The 24,299-nt window shown below is 46.1% G+C and overlaps 2 protein-coding genes and 1 pseudogene across 2 annotated transcripts in view; all 3 read right to left on the bottom strand.

Moving 5' to 3' along the window:
* Positions 1–929: 929 nt before the first annotated feature.
* Positions 930–2,786, bottom strand: LOC146521200 (nuclear factor 7, brain-like). The gene has a single exon (XM_085154430.1). The coding sequence runs from the start codon at positions 2,769–2,771 to the stop codon at positions 1,380–1,382; it is 1,392 nt and encodes a 463-aa protein (XP_085010556.1). The 5' UTR covers positions 2,772–2,786; the 3' UTR covers positions 930–1,379.
* A 10,177-nt stretch (positions 2,787–12,963) lies between these two features.
* Positions 12,964–14,757, bottom strand: LOC146521199 (nuclear factor 7, brain-like; annotated as a pseudogene).
* A 7,191-nt stretch (positions 14,758–21,948) lies between these two features.
* LOC146521198 (serrate RNA effector molecule homolog) overlaps positions 21,949–24,299 on the bottom strand; it is a 3,747-nt gene continuing 1,396 nt past the window's right edge. The window contains exons 2-8 of the mRNA XM_085148862.1: positions 24,032–24,201; positions 23,799–23,952; positions 23,371–23,483; positions 22,560–22,791; positions 22,374–22,475; positions 22,143–22,257; positions 21,949–22,059 (exon numbers count right to left, since the gene is read on the bottom strand). Of these exons, the coding sequence (XP_085004988.1) occupies positions 21,984–22,059; positions 22,143–22,257; positions 22,374–22,475; positions 22,560–22,791; positions 23,371–23,483; positions 23,799–23,952; positions 24,032–24,201 (962 nt within the window). The 3' untranslated portion in view covers positions 21,949–21,983. The remainder of the gene's footprint in view (positions 22,060–22,142; positions 22,258–22,373; positions 22,476–22,559; positions 22,792–23,370; positions 23,484–23,798; positions 23,953–24,031; positions 24,202–24,299) is intronic.

The following is a 24,299-nucleotide window of genomic DNA, read 5'->3' as shown; positions in this document are numbered from 1 at the left end:
TTAAAAACCTTTCAATGGATCAGAAATCCCAATTTGCAATTAATACAATACAAAATATTACACAGAGTGCACTATACTGGTCATAGGATGTTCAAGATGAGCTATACGCCTTCCAACAACTGCTCACACTGCACAGCAAATACACCGGACAATTACATCCACGCTCTTTGGTTCTGTCCACCAGTTCAGAAATTTTGGCGTGAGATATGTGAAGACTTATCAAAGTGTCTGAAATGTAACATTCCAGCCTCCCCTTTAGTATGCTAGCTGATGAATAAAGTGGCAGACCAAACAGCCACTTCACAAGCGCATGGCACAACACAGAAGAGCCACCTCCACAGGACAAGACTCAGCTGTCCATCTGCATCTAAAGGTCAAAGGACACTCTTTCGAGGATGCCAATGTTCACATTTTGGACAGAGAGGACAGATGGTTTGAAAGAGGAGTGAAAGAAGCATCTATGTCCACTGTGAGCGACCAACTTTGAACAGAGGCGGTGGTTTACGACACCAACTCTCTGCCATCTGTAATCCAGTTTTGAGTTCCCTCCCCAGACGCCTTAACGCCCACTCACATCCTGGGACATCTGACCTCAGGAAATCACATGATAAGGTGGGGCCAGGTTTCACAATGAGCTCACCCGAAACTCTGGTTGATTGTGACCCACACCCAGTTTCACACCTTGGCTCAGGCGATTAGAGGATCATCAGGGGGTCCTTTTGTCCCTCTGTGGGGGGAAACTCCCACTAGGTTTATATCTGGGACTCTCCACCATTTGACCTTAGAACTGAAGAAGCTTCTCGGATGAAGGTGAAACATCTTCAAGTAACTTTGAATCCCCCTGAAGATACTGACAGTGAAGCACGTACATAATACTCCAGCCTTTCAACTCTGAGCTTATTTAGTTCTATTAATACACTGAAATCTCATTTGTGTCATGAAGAAAGTCTTTAATCAAACAGAATTCAAAGATCAGAAACATTTCATATATGGAGTTAAACATGAATCATTGTTTCAACAATAGATTTATTGTTGTCATAAACAGACAAGAAGACAACAACAAACTGCTCCTCCCATTCAACACATGTCAGTCCATATCCCAGCAAACGAAATCATCTCCATTTACACATCAAATAGAAACATGAATCACTTGTAATGATTAGAAACTTGATAGAATTTCAAATCTAGTTTGGGGAGTCATTCAGTGAGAAACAGTGAAATAATTTTCCATGTGAAAAGGTGGACAGCAGAAACAGAAAGAAACAGTGAGAACTAAAAGAGAAACAAAGAGCTTTGGAACAACGAGGCAGCAGGAGGACAGCTGCAGTTTAACAGCTTCAATTCACTGACAGGAAACAACATTAGAAATATAATCATCCTCAACTCATCTGCTCCACTGACACTGACACCTTCAACGGACACACCTTCACTTTATCATCAGTGCTGATGTATGGAAACATCCTGTGAGTGAAAGTGTGTGTGAAGGTGTGTATGTGTGTGTTAGTATCAGGATCAGAGAACGACAGCTTTCCTCTGTTCCAGTCCAGATTCACTCTGATCCTCTGGAACGTCTTCTGTACTGACAGAGTCGTGGATCCAGCTGATGATGACCATGCAAAGTATTTACCTTTATATAACCATATTATCCATAATGCAGACAGTTTGTCTCCCTTCCTCTGCACAGACTCTGCTAACACACCCAGATCCCACCCTTTACAGTCTCCAACATCAACATCCCAGCTGTGAGTCCCTGAGTTAAAGCCCTCAGAGCCCAGGACAGAGCAGAACAAATCAAACCTCTCTGGATTATCAGGAAGCTGCTGCTTCTCTCCTCCTCGTCTCACACTGGTCAGATCTTCAGACAGGATGAGTTCTAGATGAGCAGTGTTTGGATCCAGAATGAGAGGAGTGTAGGAGACCATGTCCTTCATGTTGTTCCAGATGTTGAAGGTCAGGTTGCCCAGGTGTTTGGCCTGGTCTATCAGAGCTCCTGAGGGCAGCTGTGGATCATCCAGCAGGGGGCAGCGCTGGACTCTTTCCACTGCAGCCTTGTAGTTGTGCAGGAATGAGACGTCTTCAGCTCTCAGCTCCTCCTCTGTGGCTCTGACTGTGTCTGAAAGAGCTGCTATCTCTCTGCTCAGAGCCTCCATCTTCTCCTTCATCATCCCACTCTTCTGCTCCTCTTCCTCCCTCAGTGCAGCCAGCCTGGCCTCCTCTTCCTCTGCTAGAAACTGGTGAAGCTTCTTAAACTGCTCCTTAATCTGCCTCTCTGTGTGTCGGGCCTGGACCTTAATGTGTTCTGCTGTTTGATCAAACTTCACTTGAACTTCTTCACAAACCTTTAACTTCTTCTTTAAGGGCTCCAGAGTTTCCTGAAGTTCCTTCTTGTGTTGTCGTGCAGCTTCATCGATGGGTCTGAATCTGTCCCTAGTGTGTTTTTCTGAGGCACAGCAGACGACACAGACTGGCTGCTGATGGTCCTGACAGAAGAGTTTGAGTTTCTCAGAGTGCAGACTGCAGAGAGCCTCTGAAGCTCTCTGATTTCTCTCCTGTAAGAACGACTCACACAGGTTCTTTAAAGCTCGATTTAAAGGTGGTTCTTCCCTTGAAGATCTTCTTTTACAAACTGGACACTCGTGTGTTGGTCTCTCCCTCCACCATCTATTCAGACAGTCTTTACAGAAGCTGTGGCTACATGACAGAATAACAGGATCTCTGAAGACCTCGTGACAGACCGGACAGCAGAGATCCTCCTCTGATCTGGAAGCCATTGAGTCTGTGAGTGAAGCTGAAAAAAGCAGACAGGAAGTACAGTCAGTCCTGGCTCCCCTCCCTCCTCTACTACCTTCACTGAAACTTTCTTTGAGTCGTGTTTTTGCTCAAACTCACATTCAGTGTGTGGAGCGTCAGCAGCTTGAAGCAGCAGTGTTGGAGTTTTCCACTTTTCTCTCCTGTAGCTGGACTCACTCAGAGGAAGCTGCTAGTTTGGTCTGAGCTCAGTCTGATCGTCTGCGCGTCTCTCTTTACTGAGGTTGAATAACATCCTATTTACTGGTTTTTCCCAGGTGTGTCAGGTGATGGGTGGATCTTCATGGCACCTTTCTGTTAAATGTTTCTTTTCACCTGAATCTCAGGTATGTTAATTCCAGTGTTTAACTGTCATCCTTCTTTTACATCAAAGGTATAAAACAGGTTTTGCTCCATTTCAGTTTCACATGTCACAACATAAAGCCTTTTCTGAAGCTCAGAAAATTGTGACTCAGTCGTGCAGCTGTTTGGCAGATTTTCTTCCAGACTTTTATCTGGTTATTTGTCAAGTTCCAGCAATGGTTGTGTAATGTGTGGTGTATTCATAATCGTCGCTGGTACATTTGTTGTATGGGCAGTATGTTTTCATTGTTTGATTGTGTAATTACGTGTTACACACTGGCAATGCATGCCGGGTGATGGTAATACAGTGAGTAAAGAGTTGGTCTTACCGCACACAGTGGTCCCGCGTACTTATTCAGATTCAGAGTAAGAATCACACATGGTGTCAGAAGTGCTGTGTGACTTGTAAGACTCCATACATCTGCCGAGTGTGAGGAGAAGGGGAAGGTGGAAATGAAATGCCGAATGACGACGTAGACGATCGTCCGAGGGCAGGAGTTAGCACCGCGGCTAGCACCCCTAGCGCTACATTGAGCATCCAACCACCAAAGCCCTTTGATTTTCCCAAACCACACGAATGGACAAGATGGGTCTGTCGCTTCGAGAGATTCCGTCAGGCAAGTAATCTGTCTGCGAGCTCGGAGGAAAATCAAGTGAACACTCTCATATATTGTATGGGAGACGAAGCAGATGACGTCCTGAGAGGACTCGAGTTATGTAGTGATGTAGACCAGCGGGACTATGCTAAAGTGAGAGATAGCTTCCACAACTTTTTCATTTTCAGGGAAAATGTTGTTTATGAGCATGCACGTTTTAATATGCGCAAACAAGAGCCGAATGAGACTGCATTCGTGACTGCCTTGCATGCATTAGCAGAGCACTGTAACTACGGACCGCTCCACGATGAGCTGATAAGAGACAGAATAGTAGTGGGCTTGGCGGACACGAGGCTGTCTGAGCGCATGCAGATGGAAAAAGACTTGGACTTGGATAAAGCTATAAATATGGCCAGGCAGTCAGAAGAAATCAAAAAGCAAAACTCAGCTTTGAGAAGTGAAACAAATGTAATGCAAGTAAATGCAAAAACAGTTGAAAGAGTGATACAAAAGCACGACAAAACGAAGTTCAACATGTTCAAAAATAAAACTGTCAAAACACAACAGCAATATAGCAAGAGACAAAGTAATAAATGCTACAAGTGCGGAGGCTCTCCACATCCGAAACCCGAGTGCCCAGCAAAATGTCATTTATGTGGGAAGAAATGGTCACTACCAGCGCGTCTGCAGACAAAGCAAGACAGTGCAAAGTATTGAGGAGGAAAAGGAGCAAGGTTTCTTCCTAGGCTCAGTTTCCAGTGACGGCCAGGCGTGGACAGCCATCATACAAGTGAAAGATGCAAAAATCACTTTCAAACTGGATACTGGAGCAGATGTGACTGTAATAGCTGACTCGGACTTATCAAAGATTTTTGCTAACGAACACAGACCAGTTCTCCAGCAGCCAGAAAAACCTTTGTTAGGCCCTGGAAAAACACCACTGGACGTTGCTGGTTTTACAAAGCTACAGCTCAACTACGGAGCAAAACAGACAACAGAGAAGGTCTATGTTGTAAGAAACATACTGCACTGCTAGGCCTGCCCGCCATTACAGCTCTTGGCCTGCTGGTGCGAGTTGACGCGGTTTCAATGGACACTCTGAAGACTACTTACCCTAAACTTTGCAATGGTCTAGGGAAAGTGCAGCGGGCCTATCACATTAAACTCAAACCGAACGCTGTGCCATACTCGCTCAAAACTCCGCGAAGGCTTCCTCAGCCTCTAATGGGAAGGGTAAAGGAGGAACTCCAATGAATGGAAGAGCTTGGTGTCATTACCCGAGTTGAGGAACCAACAGATTGGTGTGCCGGCATGGTTGTTGTTCCAAAAAAAAACAGCCCTAGACTGAGACTTTACGTAGACTTTACCGGACTAAATGAGTATGTGTGCAGCGAAAAATACGTGTTGCCATCGGTTGAACAAAGTCTCGGAATGCTCGCAGGAGCCAAAGTGTTTAGCAAACTGGATGCCAAAATGGGCTTCTGGCAGATTCCCCTGTCCGATGAGTCTGCCAAACTCACCACCTTCATCACACCCTTTGGGCGGTTCCACTTTAACCGCCTATCGTTTGGGATCAACTCATCGCCCGAACACTTTCAGCGCATGATGGCGGAGGTCATCGAGGGTCTCAAAGGAGTGGTGTGTCACATTGATGATGTGTTGGTGTGGGGACGTAACCATCAGGAGTATGATTCCCGTCTCCATGCTACACTGCAAAGATTGGAAAAAGCAGGCATAACGCTGAATGTGGAAAAATGCGAGCTCTACCAGAGCAAGGTTGCTTTCTTGGGTCACATCATAGCGGATACAGGAATCAGTCCTGACCCAAAGAAAATGGAGGCGATTACAGAAATGACAGAGCCAACTAATGTGTCAGAGTTGCGCAGTTTTCTGGGCATGGTGAATCAAGTGGGCAAGTTCATCCCCCATTTAGCTGAAAAAGACAAAGCCTTGCGAGATCTTCTTTCCAAAAAGAACGCATGGTATTGGGGAACTGACCAAGTGAGTGCTTTCAAAACATTGCGAGATGCCCTGACCTCACCCCAAGTGCTCGCAATGTATGACCCCAACAGAGACATTAAAGTATCAGCAGATGCTTCATCCTATGGTCTCGGAGGTGTTCTTTTGCAGCTGTGGAAAGAAGGATGGTGACCAGTGGCGTATGCATCGAGGTCCCTTTCTCCTACAGAGCAACGATACGCACAAGTGGAAAAAGAGGCACTGGCGTCTACATGGGCGTGTGAGCGTTTTCGTGATTTCCTGATTGGTAAACATTTTTGTCTTGAAATGGACCACAAACCTCTCGTTTCCTTACTGGGAAGTCAAGCTCTGGATCTCTTGCCACCCAGGATCCAGCGATTCAGAATAAGACTCATGCATTACTCGTACACTGTGCAGTACGCCCCAGGGAAATCGCTCTGGACAGCAGATACTTTGTCCCGCTCACCTCTGAAAAAACCAATGAACCTGTCAGACAAAGAGCTAATGGAAAGCACAGACATATATGTGGACAGTACTGTAGCACACATGCCTGTCAGTTCATCATATATGCAAACACTGAAGGAACAACTGAAAAGCGACAGTGTGTGTGCTCGCGTCATGGACATGTGCACCGAAGGCTGGCCAGAACATGCAAAACAAGAGCCTTTACTGAGAAATTACTGGCCTGACCGAGCCACGCTCACTGTTGAAGACGGCCTTTTGCTAAAAGACACACGGCTTGTTATTCCTTCAGCAATGAGAAACGAGGTGCTGGAAAAACTACACGAAGGACATCAAGGTGTTGTAAAATGTAAAGCTCGTGCACACCAAACAGTGTGGTGGCCCGGGCTGAGTCAACAAATCTCTGAGATGGTGCTCAAGTGCAAAACGTGTATTCAAGAAAGACACAATAACAGTGAGCCACTCATGCCAACAGAATACCCTGCCCGCCCATGGCAGAGAGTGGGCACAGATCTTTTCGACCTGGGGGAAAACCTACCTTCTCGCTGTTGACTATCACTCTAGATTTGTTGAGATTTCTTTCTTAAACAGAACAAAATCAAACGATGTGTCATTACTCACCTGAAATCTTTCTTTGCCCGTCATGGCATCCCAGAGGTCCTCATGTCTGATAATGGGCCGCAGTATTCAGGTCAAATCTTTACAGACTTCGCAGCAGCGTATGGCTTTAAACACATCACAAGCAGCCCCAAGTTTCCGCAAAGTAATGGAGAAGCAGAACGTGCTGTGCAGACTGTAAAAGATCTTCTGAAAAAAGCAGCTGATCCTTATCTAGCTTTTCTTGCCTATAGAGCTACACCACTGCAGTCCAGATACAGCCCCGCAGAGCTTTTAATGGGCAGACGTCTGCGAACCACACTGCCGATACTTCCATCGCAGCTGGAGCCGGACGATGCACTGCTCGCTCAAAAGGAAAGGGAGAAGAGGATGATGGACATTGCAAACTTCAACAGGCGCCACCACGCAAAATCTTTATGCAGCCTGTCCCCAGAAGAGCAAGTTTGGGTGACTGATGTCAAAACTGCAGGCACTGTTATCCAAAATCCCTCTACACCCTGATCATACACAGTGGAGTTACCACAAGAGACTGCGAGGCGTAATTTGATTCCTTTAAGTTCACCAGTGCATGAACCTGCTTATGTGCCTGTGTTGCAGAAGCCTCAAACACCCAGTGTGATCCCTGCTAGACCTGTTAACACTGATGTGGTCAGAACTTCAGTTCCTGAAGAGAGGAGAGCTCCTGCAAGGTGTTACAACCTCCCCCACCAGTTGAAGAGCCTCCCAGGTGGCTTGATGCACCGGCGGCACCCTGCGCTAGGGCTGGGCCCCCATACACCCACCCGCCCACAACCCTGGCAAAACACCAACCAGGACCCAAGCCCCCAAGGCCCGGCCAGGGCCCCAGCCCAGAGCCGGAGCGCCCCCAGAACCTCACGCCCGTCCCGGACCCACCCAGAGGCAGCCAGGCTACCAGGTCAGTAACCCACGTCCGTCAGCACAGACCCTCCCTAGCCCCGCTGCACGCAGCCACGAGGAAACCATCACCTAAGAGCCAACAGAGCCCCTAATAGGCCATGACCGCTACCCCGGGTTGAGCCCCCCAAGGAAGATGCTCCTGGGGAACCCCCCGAAGCCCTAAGCCTGTCCCTACCCCCACACCAATCATAACAGTGGAGGCGGGACCAAACAATGACCCCCCACCCCCACTAGGTGTAGCCTGGCTGCCCCTGGGTGGGTCCGGGACGAGCGTAAGTTTCTGGGGGCGCTCCGTCTCCGGGCTGGGGCCCTGGCTGGGCCTCGGGGGCTTGGGTCCTGGTTGGTATGTTGCTGGGGTTGTGGGCGGGTGGGTGTATGGGGGCCCGGCCCTGGCGCAGGGTGCCACCAGCGCATCGAACCACCTGGGGGGCTCTTCAACTGGTGGGGGAGGTTGTAACACCTTGCAGGAGCTCTCCTCTCTTCAGGAACTCACTCTGCAGGAGGGGGAGATACAAGAGAGGTGGAGGAAGATCTCAGCCTGGGCGTCTATTGTCTTGTGTAGTCTGGAAGATGAGTGGATGACGGGGTGGGTGCAGTTTTCTCTGTGGTGGGATCAGGTGGGCTGTCCCGGGCTCTGTGGGGCCGGGCGGCGCTGCTGTTCTGGGCCCCGGTCCGGATGGGCCTGGGCCCCCTTTCCCTGGCGGGTTGCGGAGTATGGGGGTGCCTACTTGGGTCAGCGGTGGAGCTGGCCCCGGGGAGGGGTCACTTGCCCCTCCCTTCCTTCCCTCCCCATCTCCGGCTGCCTCCCTCTTCCCGCTCCACCACAATCACCCACACATGCAGGGCCTTGGGGTAAAGGTGTGTCACCAGGGTGCAGAGGAGGCATCCCCCCCTCTGTCCCCTTCTGGCTTCTTGTGCTTCAATTTTATCTCACAACTTAGACATTCACATTACTCACAATCTCATAACACATACATATAGGATCTTGGGGGTGGGCACGCTACACGGACTCCAAATTACCATCAGGGTGTACACCTGCTGCTCTCTGGCAGGTAGCTCCATGCCCTCCTCGGTTTTAAATGCACCTTAGAACACACATGCATCAACACTACATATGAGCGGGCGGAGGGAGGTTTTGGAGTCTTCTCACACCCCCGTTCTCTGCGACCTGCTGGAGCGGGGGGCTAGGAGGAGGAGTTGGCCGTCCGATTGGGGTCTGGAGTGTGAGGCCTCCCTGCTGCTGCGGAGTCAGGGCGGTCTGCTTCTCCCCACCGCAGGGAAAAGGGTAACACCACCTGGGTCTGGGTGCAGTTTCCCCCTCCAGGGGCAAGGGTACCTAGACCCGGTTCTGACTTTTTGTCAGCCTGGCTGCAGTGCTGAAGAGAAACCTGGGGTTGTTCTTATTTTCTTCAATCACTGACGAATAATAAGATGTTCTGGGGTTTTTGTTTTTTTTTATAAAGCAGCAAACTGTGTTTCCAGGCTTAGTGATGATCTTCCAAATTTGTGATACACCATTTCTTCTCCAGCTTACGAGTTATCTGCTTTAAGCTTTTGTTTGAGAGTTATACCAGGGAGACAAGGCTCTCTTGTTCTAAGGCTCTCTTTTTCAGAGGAGCTACAGTATAGAGTGTAGAGTGTGATTAAAGAGGTGGGTGGGTTCTTTTAGATTTTGAGATTGATTTTAATAACGGATAATAACTGTTATTGATGGGTAATAACTGTTATTAATAACAAATTAAATGGTGTGGTTTTTATAGTATCTAGATGGTTGTTAAAATCACGCACAACAATTGTTTTACCTGACCCCCTGCAGATGTGTCAGCGAGTGGGACAATTTGGTGTGTGAAAGTTACCGCTACCTGCGGTTCACTGGCTATAGGTGCCTGGCTAAGTACCCCATTTTTCAAAGGTGCAAATCCCCAGTTCAATTATCCTGGCTCCCTGCAAATAGCCTACATTTATTACTACATTTATTACACTAAAGGAGGCCAAGGAGTAACTAAACATCTGAAATAAAAGAGCAGGAAAGTGCAGAGAAAGAGACAGTTGAAAAGCATGCTGTTAGCAAGTCGGCTATAAGCTATGCTAAACTAACAAATCCCAAAAGACACAGTGAGTGAATGCTGTGACTATAATTAGTGAGTGAATCAACAGAGAGTGTGCTTTGGAGAAAACAAGTCAAAATTACACTATGAAATAAGATGTTATTTAAACACCTAGTATTCCAGATTGCCAGTCTTGCCCTGATTGTGTGTATTATTATGTACCTGCTTGTTTTTCAATTGTCTTAATTGTAGCAAAATAACCAAATTTTACCAAATATAAAGATCCTGCAGTGGAAAAGAGAAGAGTCACACAGAACACTCTAAATAAATGTCTTGATGCTCTGCTCAATCATCCAAGTAAGGAAATCCCCAAAATTTGATTCTGTTCATTTGGACGTAGTGTTTTCAGTGGGAGAAACTTTTTAATCACTCATCCAAATGACGAGGTTCCCCCAACCTTATAAAGAGTACATTTGCATAATGACTGAAACTAGCATCACTGGCAAATAATAGGCTGTAAGGTCAGTTTCTTAATCATTGATATGTATGAAATGTATTGATATGAACTGTTTCACATCTGCAGATCCGCCAGGAGGACAGAGTAAGAATGGAAGAAACCTTTAGGATCTACTGGACTGAAAGTTTGTCTTTTAATTTTGTTGTTGCTGTTGTTTGTTTTATGTTATACAGAAAATGTATAAGAAAAGTTAATCTAATCTCCTACTGAACAGTAGTAGATTGAAATGTCTCAGATGTCTGCAGACTCAGATGGTATCAGCCATCAGCCACTTAACTGTTAGTTTGCTTTTGGGTTCTCTCAGCTTCAAGCTGCAGCTTTTCTATTGTATAACAGAGGTGTCCTTCGCTGCTCATTTGGGGAGCATACCAGAGGCGATAAATATTGCAATAAGTTAGAAAAGCAAGTTTAAAGAGTGAAGCAATGCTGAACGTGACCTAGTAGCAGGTGGAAGAGACCAGCTGCAAGTAATGTGGGTAGAGATGACTCAGTTAACTGAAAATACTGGAAACAGGAAAAAATCTAGTTCACCAGAAACTCACAGCATTACAAGGAATTCATGGAATAAAATATAATGTTCCTCATATAACTCTACTGGAGCGCACAGATCTCAGACCTCACTCTAGACGAATCCTCTTTTATATACTGCCATGAGGTTTTACTTGGACACAAAGATGTTTATAAATGTGTCTTTTTAAACTTTCTGTAGGAGTTTCTCTGTACATGTATTGTTTGATTACGTTTTGAATGTGTTTTAATATGTAAGTGTGAAACAAATATTTAAAACAGCTCTTTTGCCAATAACAACACTGGTCGATAACATGTTCAAACTAAGTACTACAGTCAGACTAATTGAACTGTGAGAATTAAAAGCTTTTGTTTTCATTGTCCAAAAGTTGATTTTGTTTGTCTGGACGTAGCATTTTATGGTTTACAGTTTATAAAACTGTTTATAAGATTGGGGAAACCTGCAGTCAGCTGAGACTGAAGAAGTCACTTGGATGAGTGACGAAACTTTTCTCCCACAAAACGCTACGTCCAGATGAACAGAATCAACTTTTGGAGATTTACTTACCTGGATGATTAAGCACGGATCAAGATGTTTGTTTTCATTGCTTTTCAGTGTCTGTTGGTTATTTATTTGAAGCACACATAACAGCTGGTCCACATGCATGAAAATCCTTCAGTGAATGATTTTAGAATTTTGGCTTCCACCACGTTCACCTAAAATCACCTCTGGTGATGTTCATAGCATGTGTGATTAAATCATGGTTTATTTACACAGAAATGAATATAATGTTCGTTGTTGTATAGCAGCCTTCAGTATTATCATGAGTTATTATTATTTACTTCAGGTACACTGGGATAAGTAATCCATTGAGAGAATTTTATTTTGTTCATAGAAATCCTAAACAAGGAGGACAAAATGAGTGATCGTATCACTATTTTTCAGGGAAATATGATAAAATTAAAAAATAATTAGTTTTATAGGCTATTGATTGAGTGGGGCAAATGACTGTGCTTCTGAAGCTTCAATCCCAGGGTGATCTTCTACAGTCAACAATAATTTATTCACAAAGAATCAAAATTCTGGCAAGAGAAGCAAACTAACAGCTCAACAGCAGATTAACAGCAGAACTGAGGAAGGAGCGAAAGAGGGTGTAAACATGTTCACACGTGTTCATCTCTGTAAACTGTGAGGCAATTCAAATCAGTGAAAGGAGCCTGAAGGAGGAAATTCGTATGATGTAAGGTACAACACTTACACTGATAGAAATTACTATCAGTTTACTGCACACGGCGTTCTGAGGATTAAAACTCAGGTGGAGTGCCAGATTTATCTAGAGGAGAGCTGCATTACTACAAACTGTTCCACCCTAGATACTTGAATGACACTAACATGGGTTGATCAATAGCTGCGTTTTTACAGTGATATTCATGTTGGTCATTACAGATTCAATATCCAATCCAACTTTATTTATAAAGCACCTAATATAACACAATGGAAAGAAATGTGATGACATGCTGTTCTTATTTAAATGACACACATGAAACAATAGGGTGAGAAAAAGTGGTGAAGTAAGATGCACATCTTCTTAACATTTTAGTTTTAACATGTCAAACATCTGGCATCACACTTTGAAGAGACTAGTGCAATGTGGTGTTGAGTCTTAGTGCACCACATTTCTCTTTTCATTGTTCATTATCACTTCTCCTGCCCACCTTTCCTTGGCATTCCTTGGCACCAGGGCCCCATACAAGACAAACTGATTATTTTAAACTGTACATCGTGCAAAGATAGAAGAGTTCTAAAATAAGATGGCGGAGCTGGAAATGATATGGAAAAAACAGGAAGTGAAACTTCCATGGATGCATGACATTTAAGGTAATGTGAGAGCTGAAAAGTCAAGTTTCTGTACTTTCATATATACTTAATCACTGTCATTGAATAACTATGGCACTGATTAGTTTTTCTTTTTCTTAATTTCAGTTCAGCTTCCTTTCAGTTTATGTTTAAAGTTGTTTCACTTACTTTCACTTTTTTTTCTTACCATGGCATGTGAAAAGGTGGACAGCAGAAACAGAAAGAAACAGTGAGAACTAAAAGAGAAACAAAGAGCTTTGGAACAACGAGGCAGCAGGAGCATCATGTTGCTATAGGCAACATGACCTATAGCGAGTACTAGCTTGAATAAAGTGAATGAAAGCCAAATATGAATTGTGGTTTCAACAATATGTTTAAGGAGGCAGCAGGAGGACAGCTGCAGTTTAACAGCTTCAATTCACTGACAGGAAACAACATTAGAAATATCATCATCCTCAACTCATCTGCTCCACTGACACTGACACCTTCAACGGACACACCTTCACTTTACCACCAGTTTCAATAAATGGAAACATCCTGTGAGTGAAAGTGTGTGTGAAGGTGTGTATGTGTGTGTTAGTATCAGGATCAGAGAACGACAGCTTTCCTCTGTTCCAGTCCAGATTCACTCTGATCCTCTGGAGCTTCTTCTCTACTGAGAGATCAGTAAACGATGATGGTGACCATGCTGAATATTTACCTGAACCAAGCCCCATTTCCCATAATCCAGCCCATATGTGCTTCTTCCTTTGCACAGACTCTGCTGACACACCCAGTGCCCACCCTTTACAGTCTCCAACATCAAAATCCCAGCTGTGAGTCCCTGAGTTAAAGCCCTCAGAGCCCAGGACAGAGCAATAACTCTCAAACCTCTCTGGATTATCAGGAAGCTGCTGCCTCTCTCCTCCTCCTCTCACACTGGTCAGATCTTCAGACAGGGATGAGTTTTGGATTTGCAGTGTTTGGGTCCAGGATGAGAGGAGTGTAGGAGACCATGTCTTTCATGTTGTTCCAGATGTTGAAGGTCAGGTTGCCCAGGTGTTTGGCCTGGTCTATCAGAGCTCCTGAGGGCAGCTGTGGATCATCCAGCAGGGGGCAGCGCTGGACTCTTTCCACTGCAGCCTTGTAGTTGTGCAGGAATGAGACGTCTTCAGCTCTCAGCTCCTCCTCTGTGGCTCTGACTGTGTCTGAAAGAGCTGCTATCTCTCTGCTCAGAGCCTCCATCTTCTCCTTCATCATCCCACTCTTCTGCTCCTCTTCCTCCCTCAGTGCAGCCAGCCTGGCCTCCTCTTCCTCTGCTAGAAACTGGTGAAGCTTCTTAAACTGCTCCTTAATCTGCCTCTCTGTGTGTCGGCCTGGACCTTAATGTGTTCTGCTGTTTGATCAAACTTCACTTGAACTTCTTCACAAACCTTTAACTTCTTCTTTAAGGGCTCCAGAGTTTCCTGAAGTTCCTTCTTGTGTTGTTGTGCAGCTTCATCGATGGGTCTGAATCTGTGATTGGTGTGTTTTTCTGAGTCTCTGCAGACGACACACACTGGCTGCTGATGGTCCAGACAGAAGAGTTTGAGTTTCTCAGAGTGCAGACTGCAGAGAGCCTCTGAAGCTCTCTGATCTCTCTCCTGTAAGAACGACTCACACAGGTTCTTTAAAGCTCGGTTTAAAGGTGGATCATAAACTGATAATTCCTTACAAACTGGACACTCGTGTGTTGGTCTGTCTCGCCACCATCTCTTCAGACAGTCTTTACAGAAGCTGTGGCTACATGACAGAATAACAGGATCTCTGAAGACCTGCTGACAGACCGGACAGCAGAGATCCTCCTCTGATCTGGAAGCCATTGAGTCTGTGAGTGAAGCTGAAAACAGCAGACAGGAAGTACAGTCAGTCCTGGCTCCCCTCCCTCCTCTACCACCTTCACTGAAACTTCCTTTGAGTCGTGTTTTTGCTCAAACTCACATTCAGCGTGTGGAGCGTCAGCAGCTTGAAGCAGCAGTGTTGGAGTTTTCCACTTTTCTCTCCTGTAGCTGGACTCACTCAGAGGAAGCTGCTAGTTTGGTCTGAACTCAGTCTGATCGTCTGCGCGTCTCTCTTTACGGGGGAAGAAGAACATCCTGTTTCCTGGTTTGTCGCATTTGAATGACGTGAGAGGTGGAGCTTCTTTCCTTTGACTAATGTTGCTTTATTCATAATGTGTATTTCAGGCTACTGTAAAATTCAGACATCAGCCTGCCTTCAGCTTTAAAACTGTTTTTTTTTTTATTTTAACATTAAACTTTCACAAACTTTTAAAAACAGCTGTTTCAGTCAACTTAACTTTCACTTTGTAGCAACAACTGTGTTGAACTATATACTCTACAGATTTTTTGACACACATATTTTTCAACCATTTCTACCATTCATATTTGCAGAACCTCTCAAGCCTCATCAGGTTGGATCAGACTGTCAGTCCACAGCTCCTTCCAGAGATGCCCATTTGGGTTAAAGCCTGGTTGGCTCTGGTTGGGCCACTGAAGAACATTCACAGAGTGGTCCTAAAGTCATTCCTTTATTATCTTGATTGTATATGTGAGTTTGTCGTCCTGTTGGAAAATGAAACTTCACCTCCACCAATTATGTATTCATTTTATTTTAGTTTTTTAAAGATGGGACAGACATGACTGGGGGATAGCACAGGGAGAAAGAATGAAAGAAAGAGAGGGAGAGAAAGAAAAATAGAGGGAGAAGAGATGGTGAGAAAGGGGGAAGAAAAAAAAAAAGAAAGACAAACAAAACACCTGGATCACCTGTATGGAGATAAAAAACCAGAAGAGAAAACAAACAAAGAGCAACATAATAAAAACAACATCATCACAATAAACTAGCTAACAGTAGATAACAGTAGATACTTTTTTAATTTCACCTGTTGAGAATGAAAAAAGAAAACAAGCAGAAGAAAACGAGAGCAATACAATAAACAACATCACGATGATATATGGGAGTATACAGTAAATACTAAATATTAAACATTATTGTGCAGCACGTAAGATCGACAGCACAATGTGCTTTGAGGTAGGAGCCAAAAAGGGTGTAGTTTGTGTGTGTGATCACCCGTGTGTACACCTGTGAGCATGGATGCGCTTGTTTTTAAAAGGTTCCTTCATGTAATGATCTGCTAGAGGGTGTGGGGCCACAGCCCCGTCCTCCAGGGCATGAAGCAGGTATGGAGGAGCTCAGACTCCAGACATCCAGAGGCCCTCAGAACACAAGAGACCAAGGAAGACCAACAGAGGGGCAGCTGCGCCACTGTCCAGAAAGAGCTGAGGAGAGTCCCAGATGAGGGGTCACTCAGCAGCCGCGAGCATAAGCCAGGAGGGGTTGCAGTGACGTGCCCGGGAGCTCCACCGGCAACCAGCTGCACCTGAGTGACCAAACCCCAGGCTGAGAGGCCGAGGGCACCCCAACCCCAGCCACCAAGGAGTGAGCCGATGTCTACCTGGACGCCCATCCCCGGACACAAAGACCCACTAACGCACCGGTGTCTGAGGGCGTCTGCCACTGGCAGGGGAAGTGGTGGGGGAGATAGGCCTCCATACCTTAGAGGGCCTGAGATGTCCCCAGAGAGGTGGCGTCTAATACCCAAGCTGACATATAGACACAGACATACAGGCACACACAGATACAAACATCCATTCCCACCCTCATACTCTCATATGCAATTACTCAACACTCACCCAACGTGGAGACAGACATAAATATCAATCAATCAATCAAAGCTTTATTCGCCACATGCAGGTTGCCCTGCAGTGAAATGGGACACCCTGACCTTACACACACAACAAAGACATTACATGGGGATACAAGTCAGAGATCGGTAGCGTTACAGAAAAACACTGAAATGTACACTACAGTGGGAAAGTACAAGAGGAAAAAAGAGACCTCTACTCATGCTGTGCTTCCATGGTAGGACAGCATGAGAACAGGAAACAAAAAAACTCCTCTGCACAAAAAGCACATAAATGTCCACAGCACAACTTTGTGAAAGACATGACAAGCCACAGGATTGGGTGGGGGGTAGGAGTAATCCGAAGCGAACACAGCAGATGCCCTGCACAGCGCTACCATTCCAGCGCGGCACACAGACCCACCGTGTTCCCCGCAGGAAACAAGCATCAAAGGCGTTTGGAAAGGGAGGGGGATGAGTGTGTGCTTATCAGTGTAAGTGTATGTGTGTGTGTCCAGAGTTCAGCTGAGACAGTTCCTTCACCCTGCCAGGGTAAGTAAACAGTCTACCAGCCAACCCAGGTGGCCTTGTAGGAATGGAAGGAACAGACTCAACACAGTCGTTATCAGGGAGTTTTTGTTCAGCTCCGGCCTTGAGCCCACAGCTGGCGCCGAAGGGGTAGCCGCATTATGATGGTAATTTTTCTTTTGCAAACAACTCATGAGAATTTCAAGCTGTTTTTAACACTCCGACACTGGTCTCTCAATCTCCCGTTAATAGCTGCGAGTTTCTCCGTGATTTTATTAGCCGTCGATTCTGTGGTCTTGTCACTCTTTTTTGCTCACATAGCAGATTCTGAGACCTCACGACCGCAGCCAACTGATCCAAGATGTAATCCAGCTTCTGCCCAGAGATGTTGTTTTGAGTTGATTCTTTCCTGATGTAATCAACATACATACGCTCAGAGGTGTTATTCTGAGCATTCACTGCAGTCGTAAGCGCCTCCAAGCTCTTAACCATGCTGACTTCAGTGAGCCCTTTCTGAGAAGTCGCACCTGTCGTTCCAATCCCAGCGGGCATCCTTGTGGGGATTTGTACAGCCGGTTCCGCTCTCTTAATTCTCCGGTAAGCGAGGGCCAAGCCAGCTCCGATCAGCAAGAACCCTGTTATCATGGTTCCGAATAGGTAGATATCTTCAGCGTCCTCGATCGACAGTCCCGCCAGGCACACGATCCTCTGCCACCCGTCCATCGTGTATCCGGCAGGGAAAGTCCCTCCATGGCACTCGGGTTCTCCCGAGCCTAGGCTTCTCATTAAAGGGTGTCAATAGCATTCAGAGACCAGTTGATCAAATCCATTTTTTTAGGTTTTAGACACAGACTGTGAGAGTGTGTTCCAGGAAAAGTAATAAAAAAAACACGAGAAAAGACAAGGCAAGGACATGAGGAGCTAAGCAGGGAAGATAAGGGAGAGGAGAGGAGAAAAGTGCGACCCCTTCGCTGAGAGCCAAAGAGAATAGACACTGTACACACAGTCACACTCCCCAAGTGTACTCTATACCCCAGGTCTAGGTACCCTTGCCCCTGGAGGGGGAAACTGCACCCAGACCCAGGTGGTGTTACCCTTTTCCCTGGGGTGGGGAGAAGCAGACCCCCGACTCTGCAGCAGGAGGGAGGCCCCACACTCCAGACCCCAGTTGGACGGCCAACTTCTCCTCCTGGCCCCCCGCTCCAGCAGGCCGCAGAGAACGGAGGTGTGTGAAGACTCCAAACCTCCCTCCACCCGCTCATATGTAGTGTTGATGCATGTGTGTTCTAAGGTGCCTTTAAAACCCAGGAGGGCATGGAGCTACCTGCCAGAGAGCAGCAGGAAAGCGCATAGCTCAATCTCTACGTGTATTTAAAATTGAGAGGTGGGCAACGACGCCAGGGGTGAGGTGTACACCCTGATGGCCTTTTGGAGTCCGTGTAGTGTGCCCACCCTCAAGATCCTATATGTATGTGTTATGAGAGCGTGAGTAATGTGAATGTCTAAGTTGTGAGATAAAATTGAGGCACAGGCAGCCAGAAGGGGACAGAGGGGGGGATGCCTCCCCTGCACCCTGGTGACACGCCTTTACCCCAAGGCCCTGCATGTGTGGGTGGTTGTGGTGGAGCGGGAAGAGGGAGGCAGCTGGAGATGGGGGGGAAGGAAGGGAGGGGCAAGTGACCCCTCCCTGAGGCCAGCTCCCCGCTGACCCCAGTAGGCACCCCCATACTCTGCGACCGCCAGGAAAAGGGGGCCCAGGCCCATCCGGACCGGGGCCCAGTGCAGCAGCGCCACCCGGCCCCACAGAGCCTGGGACAGCCCACCCACCCCACCTCAGAGAAAACTGCACCCACCCCGTCATCCACTCATCTTCCAGACTACATAAGACAATAGACACCCAGGCTGAGATCTTCTTCCACCTCTCCTGTATCTCCCCCTCCTGCAGAGTGAGTTCCTGAAGAGAGGAGAGCTCCTGCAAGATGTAACAACCTCCCTCACCAGTTGAAGAGCCCCCAGGTGGCTCGATGTACCAGCGGCACCCTGCGCCAGGACTCGGCCCCCATACACCCACCCGCCCGCAACCCCGGCAACACACCAACCAGGACTCAAGCCCCCAAGGCCCAGCCAGGGCCCCAGCCCAGAGACGGAGCGCCCAAGAACTCACGCCCGTCCTGGACCCACCCAGGGGCAGCCAGGCTACCAGGTCAGTAACCCACGTCCGTCAGCACAGACCCTCCCCTAGCCCGCTTCACACAGCCACGAGGAAACCGTCACCTAAGAGCCAACAGAGCCCTTAATAGGCCATGACTGCTACCCCGGGTTGAGCCCTCCAAGGAAGATGCTCCTGGGGAACCCCCCGATGCCCTAAGCCTGTCCCTGTCCCTCTCTGTCATTCCACCACTCCAGCAGACCATAGCATAGAAAATAGCAGACGCCACCACAGTGTAGTAAAACGTCCTTCGGAGAGTCCTGTTCACCCTGAAAGATCTCAGCCGTAGCAGGTTGAGACAGCTTAGACCCTTTTTGCAGAATGCATTTGTGTTTGTGGACCAGTCCAGTTTGTTATAGAGGTGAACACTCAGGTATTTGTTGTACTCCACTGTTTCAATGTCCAAACCCTGGATGTTCACTGGTGTGATAGTACTAGTAAGCCTAGTACTAGTAAACCTGAGATAGTAATTTCTGTAGGATGAGTGATTTTACTCTCTGTGACAGTGCGTAGCCCACCGCAACAAGCCGCTGCACCTCCACTAAAGGAAAATCAACAAAACCTATAAGATCAAGACATAAAACACCAAACTATTGAGTAAATGAGACATAAAAGAAACAAGAACATACACTGAGATACAACCCCTTTTAAAAGCATGATTAAAATATAACAAACAATTAAGAGTAAAAAAAAAGACCATAAAACAAGGAACAATGCCAGTCCATAAATGATTGAAAAGCAACAAGGCTACAACAAGACAGTGCAGTGTGTAGGCCTGTAACACAAGATGGAAAATAGTCATCCAGCGTCCACCTACTATACACCAAATTGTAGATAATACATGAGGATCCTACTTACCACCTCCTAACAGATATACATAGTAAGCGATTGCCAGGTGAAATGAATTCAGTCTGCAATACTTAACAGCCTGTGATCTTTGCCACCTTGAACGGGGATGAGTGAATGTTGCCAGAGCTCAAGAGTGGACCACAGCTGTTCCTTATTTTATCATTATGTCAATAAAGCACAAGGTTCAGTTAGCTTTGCACAAAAATAGAAACGTCCTCTAAAGAGCTACTTTTTGAGTACATTTCAGAGCTGTACCTTTGTACTTTTACTTGAGTAAAAGTTGAACCAGTACTACAACATTTACTAGAGTATTTTTTAACAGTGGTATTTTTTTTAACCTTAATTCAAGTACAGAACATCTATTCTTTTGCCAACTGTGGTTTAACTAATAGATTAAATAGATCATTCATTTTCTCTAAAGTGGAGATGCAGTTTATTTTGTGTTTTGTACATTTTGTTTCTGAATAATGTGAAAATTCTTAATTTTGTGTCACACCACTGGCAGGTCCTCTTGTAGCTGCAGAGAACCAGTGTTTTTGCAGTAACTACAGAGGGTGACTTTTTTCATGTTTTGGATGTTTTCCTCATTCAGAAGCTGAAAGCCCAAAGTGGGCATGACTGAGAACCCTGGTGATGGGACCTTCTGTGTGCGGTGGTTATCCATGTACGCCTGGTTTGACTGCACCTTAGTGAAAGTGTGTAGAGGTGAGTATAACGGACCTGGGTGCCTCCTTGGTAATCATTGTAGTTTTGAATTAGATATGGGTGAAATTCCCAGGGTGGCAATGTCGGGTTTCCCTTGTAAAGCTTTTGAGCTTGCAGTCACCACACCACCATCCTAGTATGTGTGCATCTTGCTTTTTTTCCCCCCTCACCATCGCCACTCATGCACAGTAGCATGTTAAAAAGAATTATAGGAATCATAAGAGAACAGATGATTACTTTTTGATCTAGACTTATTTAAGTGAGAGGAGTCCGAGCCCAAAGCCGGACTCACTGCCATTATTTCACCATGGACTTTTGGAGATAAGCATCAACTCTCCCCTGAACAATTTTACACTTGGAAAACAAAAACTGTCACATCTGTAGACCAATCGCTTTCAATATTCATGAATTTAAAAGTAGGCGGTTTAAATTTTAAATTTTTTAGTTTCCAGCCCGACACAGAAGACTGTTCGTGTTCGTAGAGCTGTGTACACACATATTTGACTTTGTAAACCACTTTGATCTACATAAGATTACACTGTGACTGTATTGTTTAATCAATAATACTGAGTTTGTTTACTGGACTGTTTATGCCTCAGTTATACCAAAATAATTAAGCATTCAAGTTATCACAACTGTATAATAAATAAACTACATACTAGTATATCACAACCAGTGACTGTAGAAAACATTGATCACAACAGATTGGCACCACTTCGTTTTAGCTCTCAAGTAACGCCTCACCTCTCTATTTCATACAGGGTGCTCTGAGCACATAATCTACATGTTGTGTTTATGCAACTGCACTAGTGGAGTGTGCGCTGTTGGTCACTGTGTGTGGACATCATCCATGTATTGCACCTTGTCCAGTGACCAGGACATAACACAAGAGCACACAGGCACTTCAAAGGGTTTGAAATGTAAACATCAGAGAGAAACTTCACAAATTCTCACTTAAGTTTGTGTGTTTAAATCTTCACTTTTTAGCCACTGAAGCTACATCAGCCTGTCTGCTGTGGAAACATCCAAATAAGATTTCAAAGGGTGCAGCTCCTCTCACAGCAGCACACGAGCCTTCATCAGTCCTTCAGTACTGGTCTTTATTGGAAAAGTGGCACGCATCATCATCATCATCACTAATGACTGACAGTAACACTGGTCCTGCTGACACACACACTCGCAACGCACGCACCCACACACACAGCTCTACAGTTTCTGTCCTATGTAGGAAAAAGATAATGGTATGAGGAAGAGGAACGGCATCATGGGAAACGTAGGAATAAAAAAGTGTTTTATTTAAAAAAAAAAAAAAAACAGTCTTGGGGCTTCTGGTGCTTAAAAGAAGTCGAGGTCGTCCGGAGCGTCGAGGTCTCTGTACTCGATGATGGAGCGAGGGTCGCCTCGCATGCCCCTGCAAACAAACACACACACAGTGAGATAACTGATGCGATTCATACACTCCAGTGCGTTGTCGTCACGGCGCATGTTCTTTACCTGCTGTTTCGCTGTTTCCCAGAAAACCCCCCGCCGCCTCCTAAATGACCTCTGAAGTTGTCATAGTTACCCCGCCCAGCTCCAAACTGGTTTGGTGGATGGTGGAGTGCACCGCCTAAAACAGCCACACACACATACACCTTAAACGACTGCATCGCTGCACTAAAAAGCAAAGCTGAGGTTTTTTCATTTTAAAATACTTAAATTCTATTATGTTTGTGTTATATATACCTGGGAAACCGGGCATGGGTGGTCTGACTCCAGGCGGATATCCCAGAAGGCTCTGCTGCTGCGGCGACTGTCCGGGAAATCCTGGTAAACCCGGAGGTGCGGCTAAAGGCGGAGAGAAGGAAACACGTCAGAAAAGAAAAAACAGTAACGTGAATAGACGGCAAAACGGAGTCCCAGGGGCACAACCTTGTGAAGGCGGTGGGAGGGGCTTGTTCTCAGGCAGGGCAGGTCTTTTAGCGTCCAACAGGAAGTTGTTGAAGAACTCAACCTCCTGCCGGACACCGGAGACCTTCTCGCCGTGCTTGTTGAGAATGTGTTTGCGCACAAACTCGGGAGCCTTGAACTTCTTCCCGCTCAGAGGACACAGCCACTTGTCTTTGCTGAGCTCCTGAGTGTTGGCCGACAGGAACTTCTCCACCTGCACAGGTGAGACACACGGAGGAGAGCTCGTCATTGGCACAACTGTCTTACACTCACATGTACACACTGCGTTTATGGTCGTTTCTATGAAAAGGTCGTACGCTGTTAAAAGGTCATTCCTTCTATAGCTGCAAATCTCTATTGGTTTTTTTTTAATTTCTGAAATGCCAAATGAATTATGAATACAATCCTGAATTAACGACACTTAAATTGGAGATATACACGCCGACAATACAATGTTTAATTTTATTTTGACAGCAAACAGATAAATAAATAATAATAAAAAGGTAACATTGTTTTAATGAGTAATTATGAGAATTTACTTCCTTTTTTCAAAACATTTTCTTGTAGTTGATGAGGAATGATTAAGAAAACAAAATTAGAACTTGTAAAATCAAAGACAAGACTTGATCTGAATCATTTTGTGATAAGCTGCAAGTCAGGAGGTCGTCTAATAATCTCAAAGTCAGTAGTTGGATAATATGAAGGGCTTTTATTGTGAAAGGAACAGGAAGTAGCACTTTTTTCTTTTTTTTGCACATGTGGGACACATCTGGTGGCGGGCGGTGTGTCGTACCTCTAGTTCCGGGTCTTTCTTCCCCAGCCTGGTCGCTTCTTCCTCAGTCAGAGTCTCAGAGGGCGAGAGCAGCGGAGCCAGGCGCTCCTCGCACATCCGCTGGTGTTCACTCACTGTCCAATCAGAGCACAGCAACACTAACGTCAACTTTGCAGCCGTGTATTCGGAGCTGTAGCATACAGATGATCCCTAAACGCCTCAGTGTTTTGAGATTAAATAAACTAAAAACATGTTGTGATGTGTTCGATCATCATACCGCGAAATTTTCCATAAAGGTTCAAAGGCTGCTGTGACCACAGGTAAGTGTGTCTTACTCACAGGTGACAAGGACTTTATGTGTCCCGCGTCTCTGGTTTCTAGGAAACCACGTCCTGTTTTCCTAGAAATATACCATGAACGGCTGATCTGCAGTGTATGCGTGTGCGTACCCTCAGTTGCAGTGATCTTGCCCACAGGCAGGGGTCCTCGAACGTGGATCAGCCCGCAGCGGTGTGGCATCTCATCCTCGGCGGGATACTCACAGAAATTATAATAATCGACAGAGTGAACCAGACGCAGGTAGAGCAGCAGGCGGTCCAGCACCTGTACACACAAACACACACGTGTAAATACACGCTTACATGAAGCAGGCGGCGCCTGATCTACATGAAGCTCCTCCCACCTTCAGTAGCTTATCATCTGTCTCCAAGATGACGTCAGAGGAGGCAGGGTCCTTGGCGTCACCGGCGTCATCGGTGTTGCACCCAGAGGCGCCGATGAGCTCCTCCTCCTCTGCGCTGACTTCCTCTATCAGGTAATCTGTGATGTTCTTCAGGATGGGTTGGTCTCCATCTACACACACACACACACACACAAGGAATGATGTCAGTCCTGAGGGGGTTATGGGTAATGCAGTGACAATCAGCCCAGATAGTGTTCGACTGACGGTG

Source organism: Neolamprologus multifasciatus, chromosome 3 (assembly GCF_963576455.1).
Source record: "Neolamprologus multifasciatus chromosome 3, fNeoMul1.2, whole genome shotgun sequence".
Lineage (NCBI taxonomy): Eukaryota > Metazoa > Chordata > Actinopteri > Cichliformes > Cichlidae > Neolamprologus > Neolamprologus multifasciatus.
Note: the sequence above shows the minus strand (reverse complement) of the source record. Positions and strands in the feature narration are given on the sequence as shown.

Coding starts and splice junctions, on each gene's coding strand:
- LOC146521200 (XM_085154430.1), bottom strand. CDS start 2,771: ATGGCTTCCAGATCAGAGGAGGATCTCTGCTGTCCGGTCTGTCACGAG.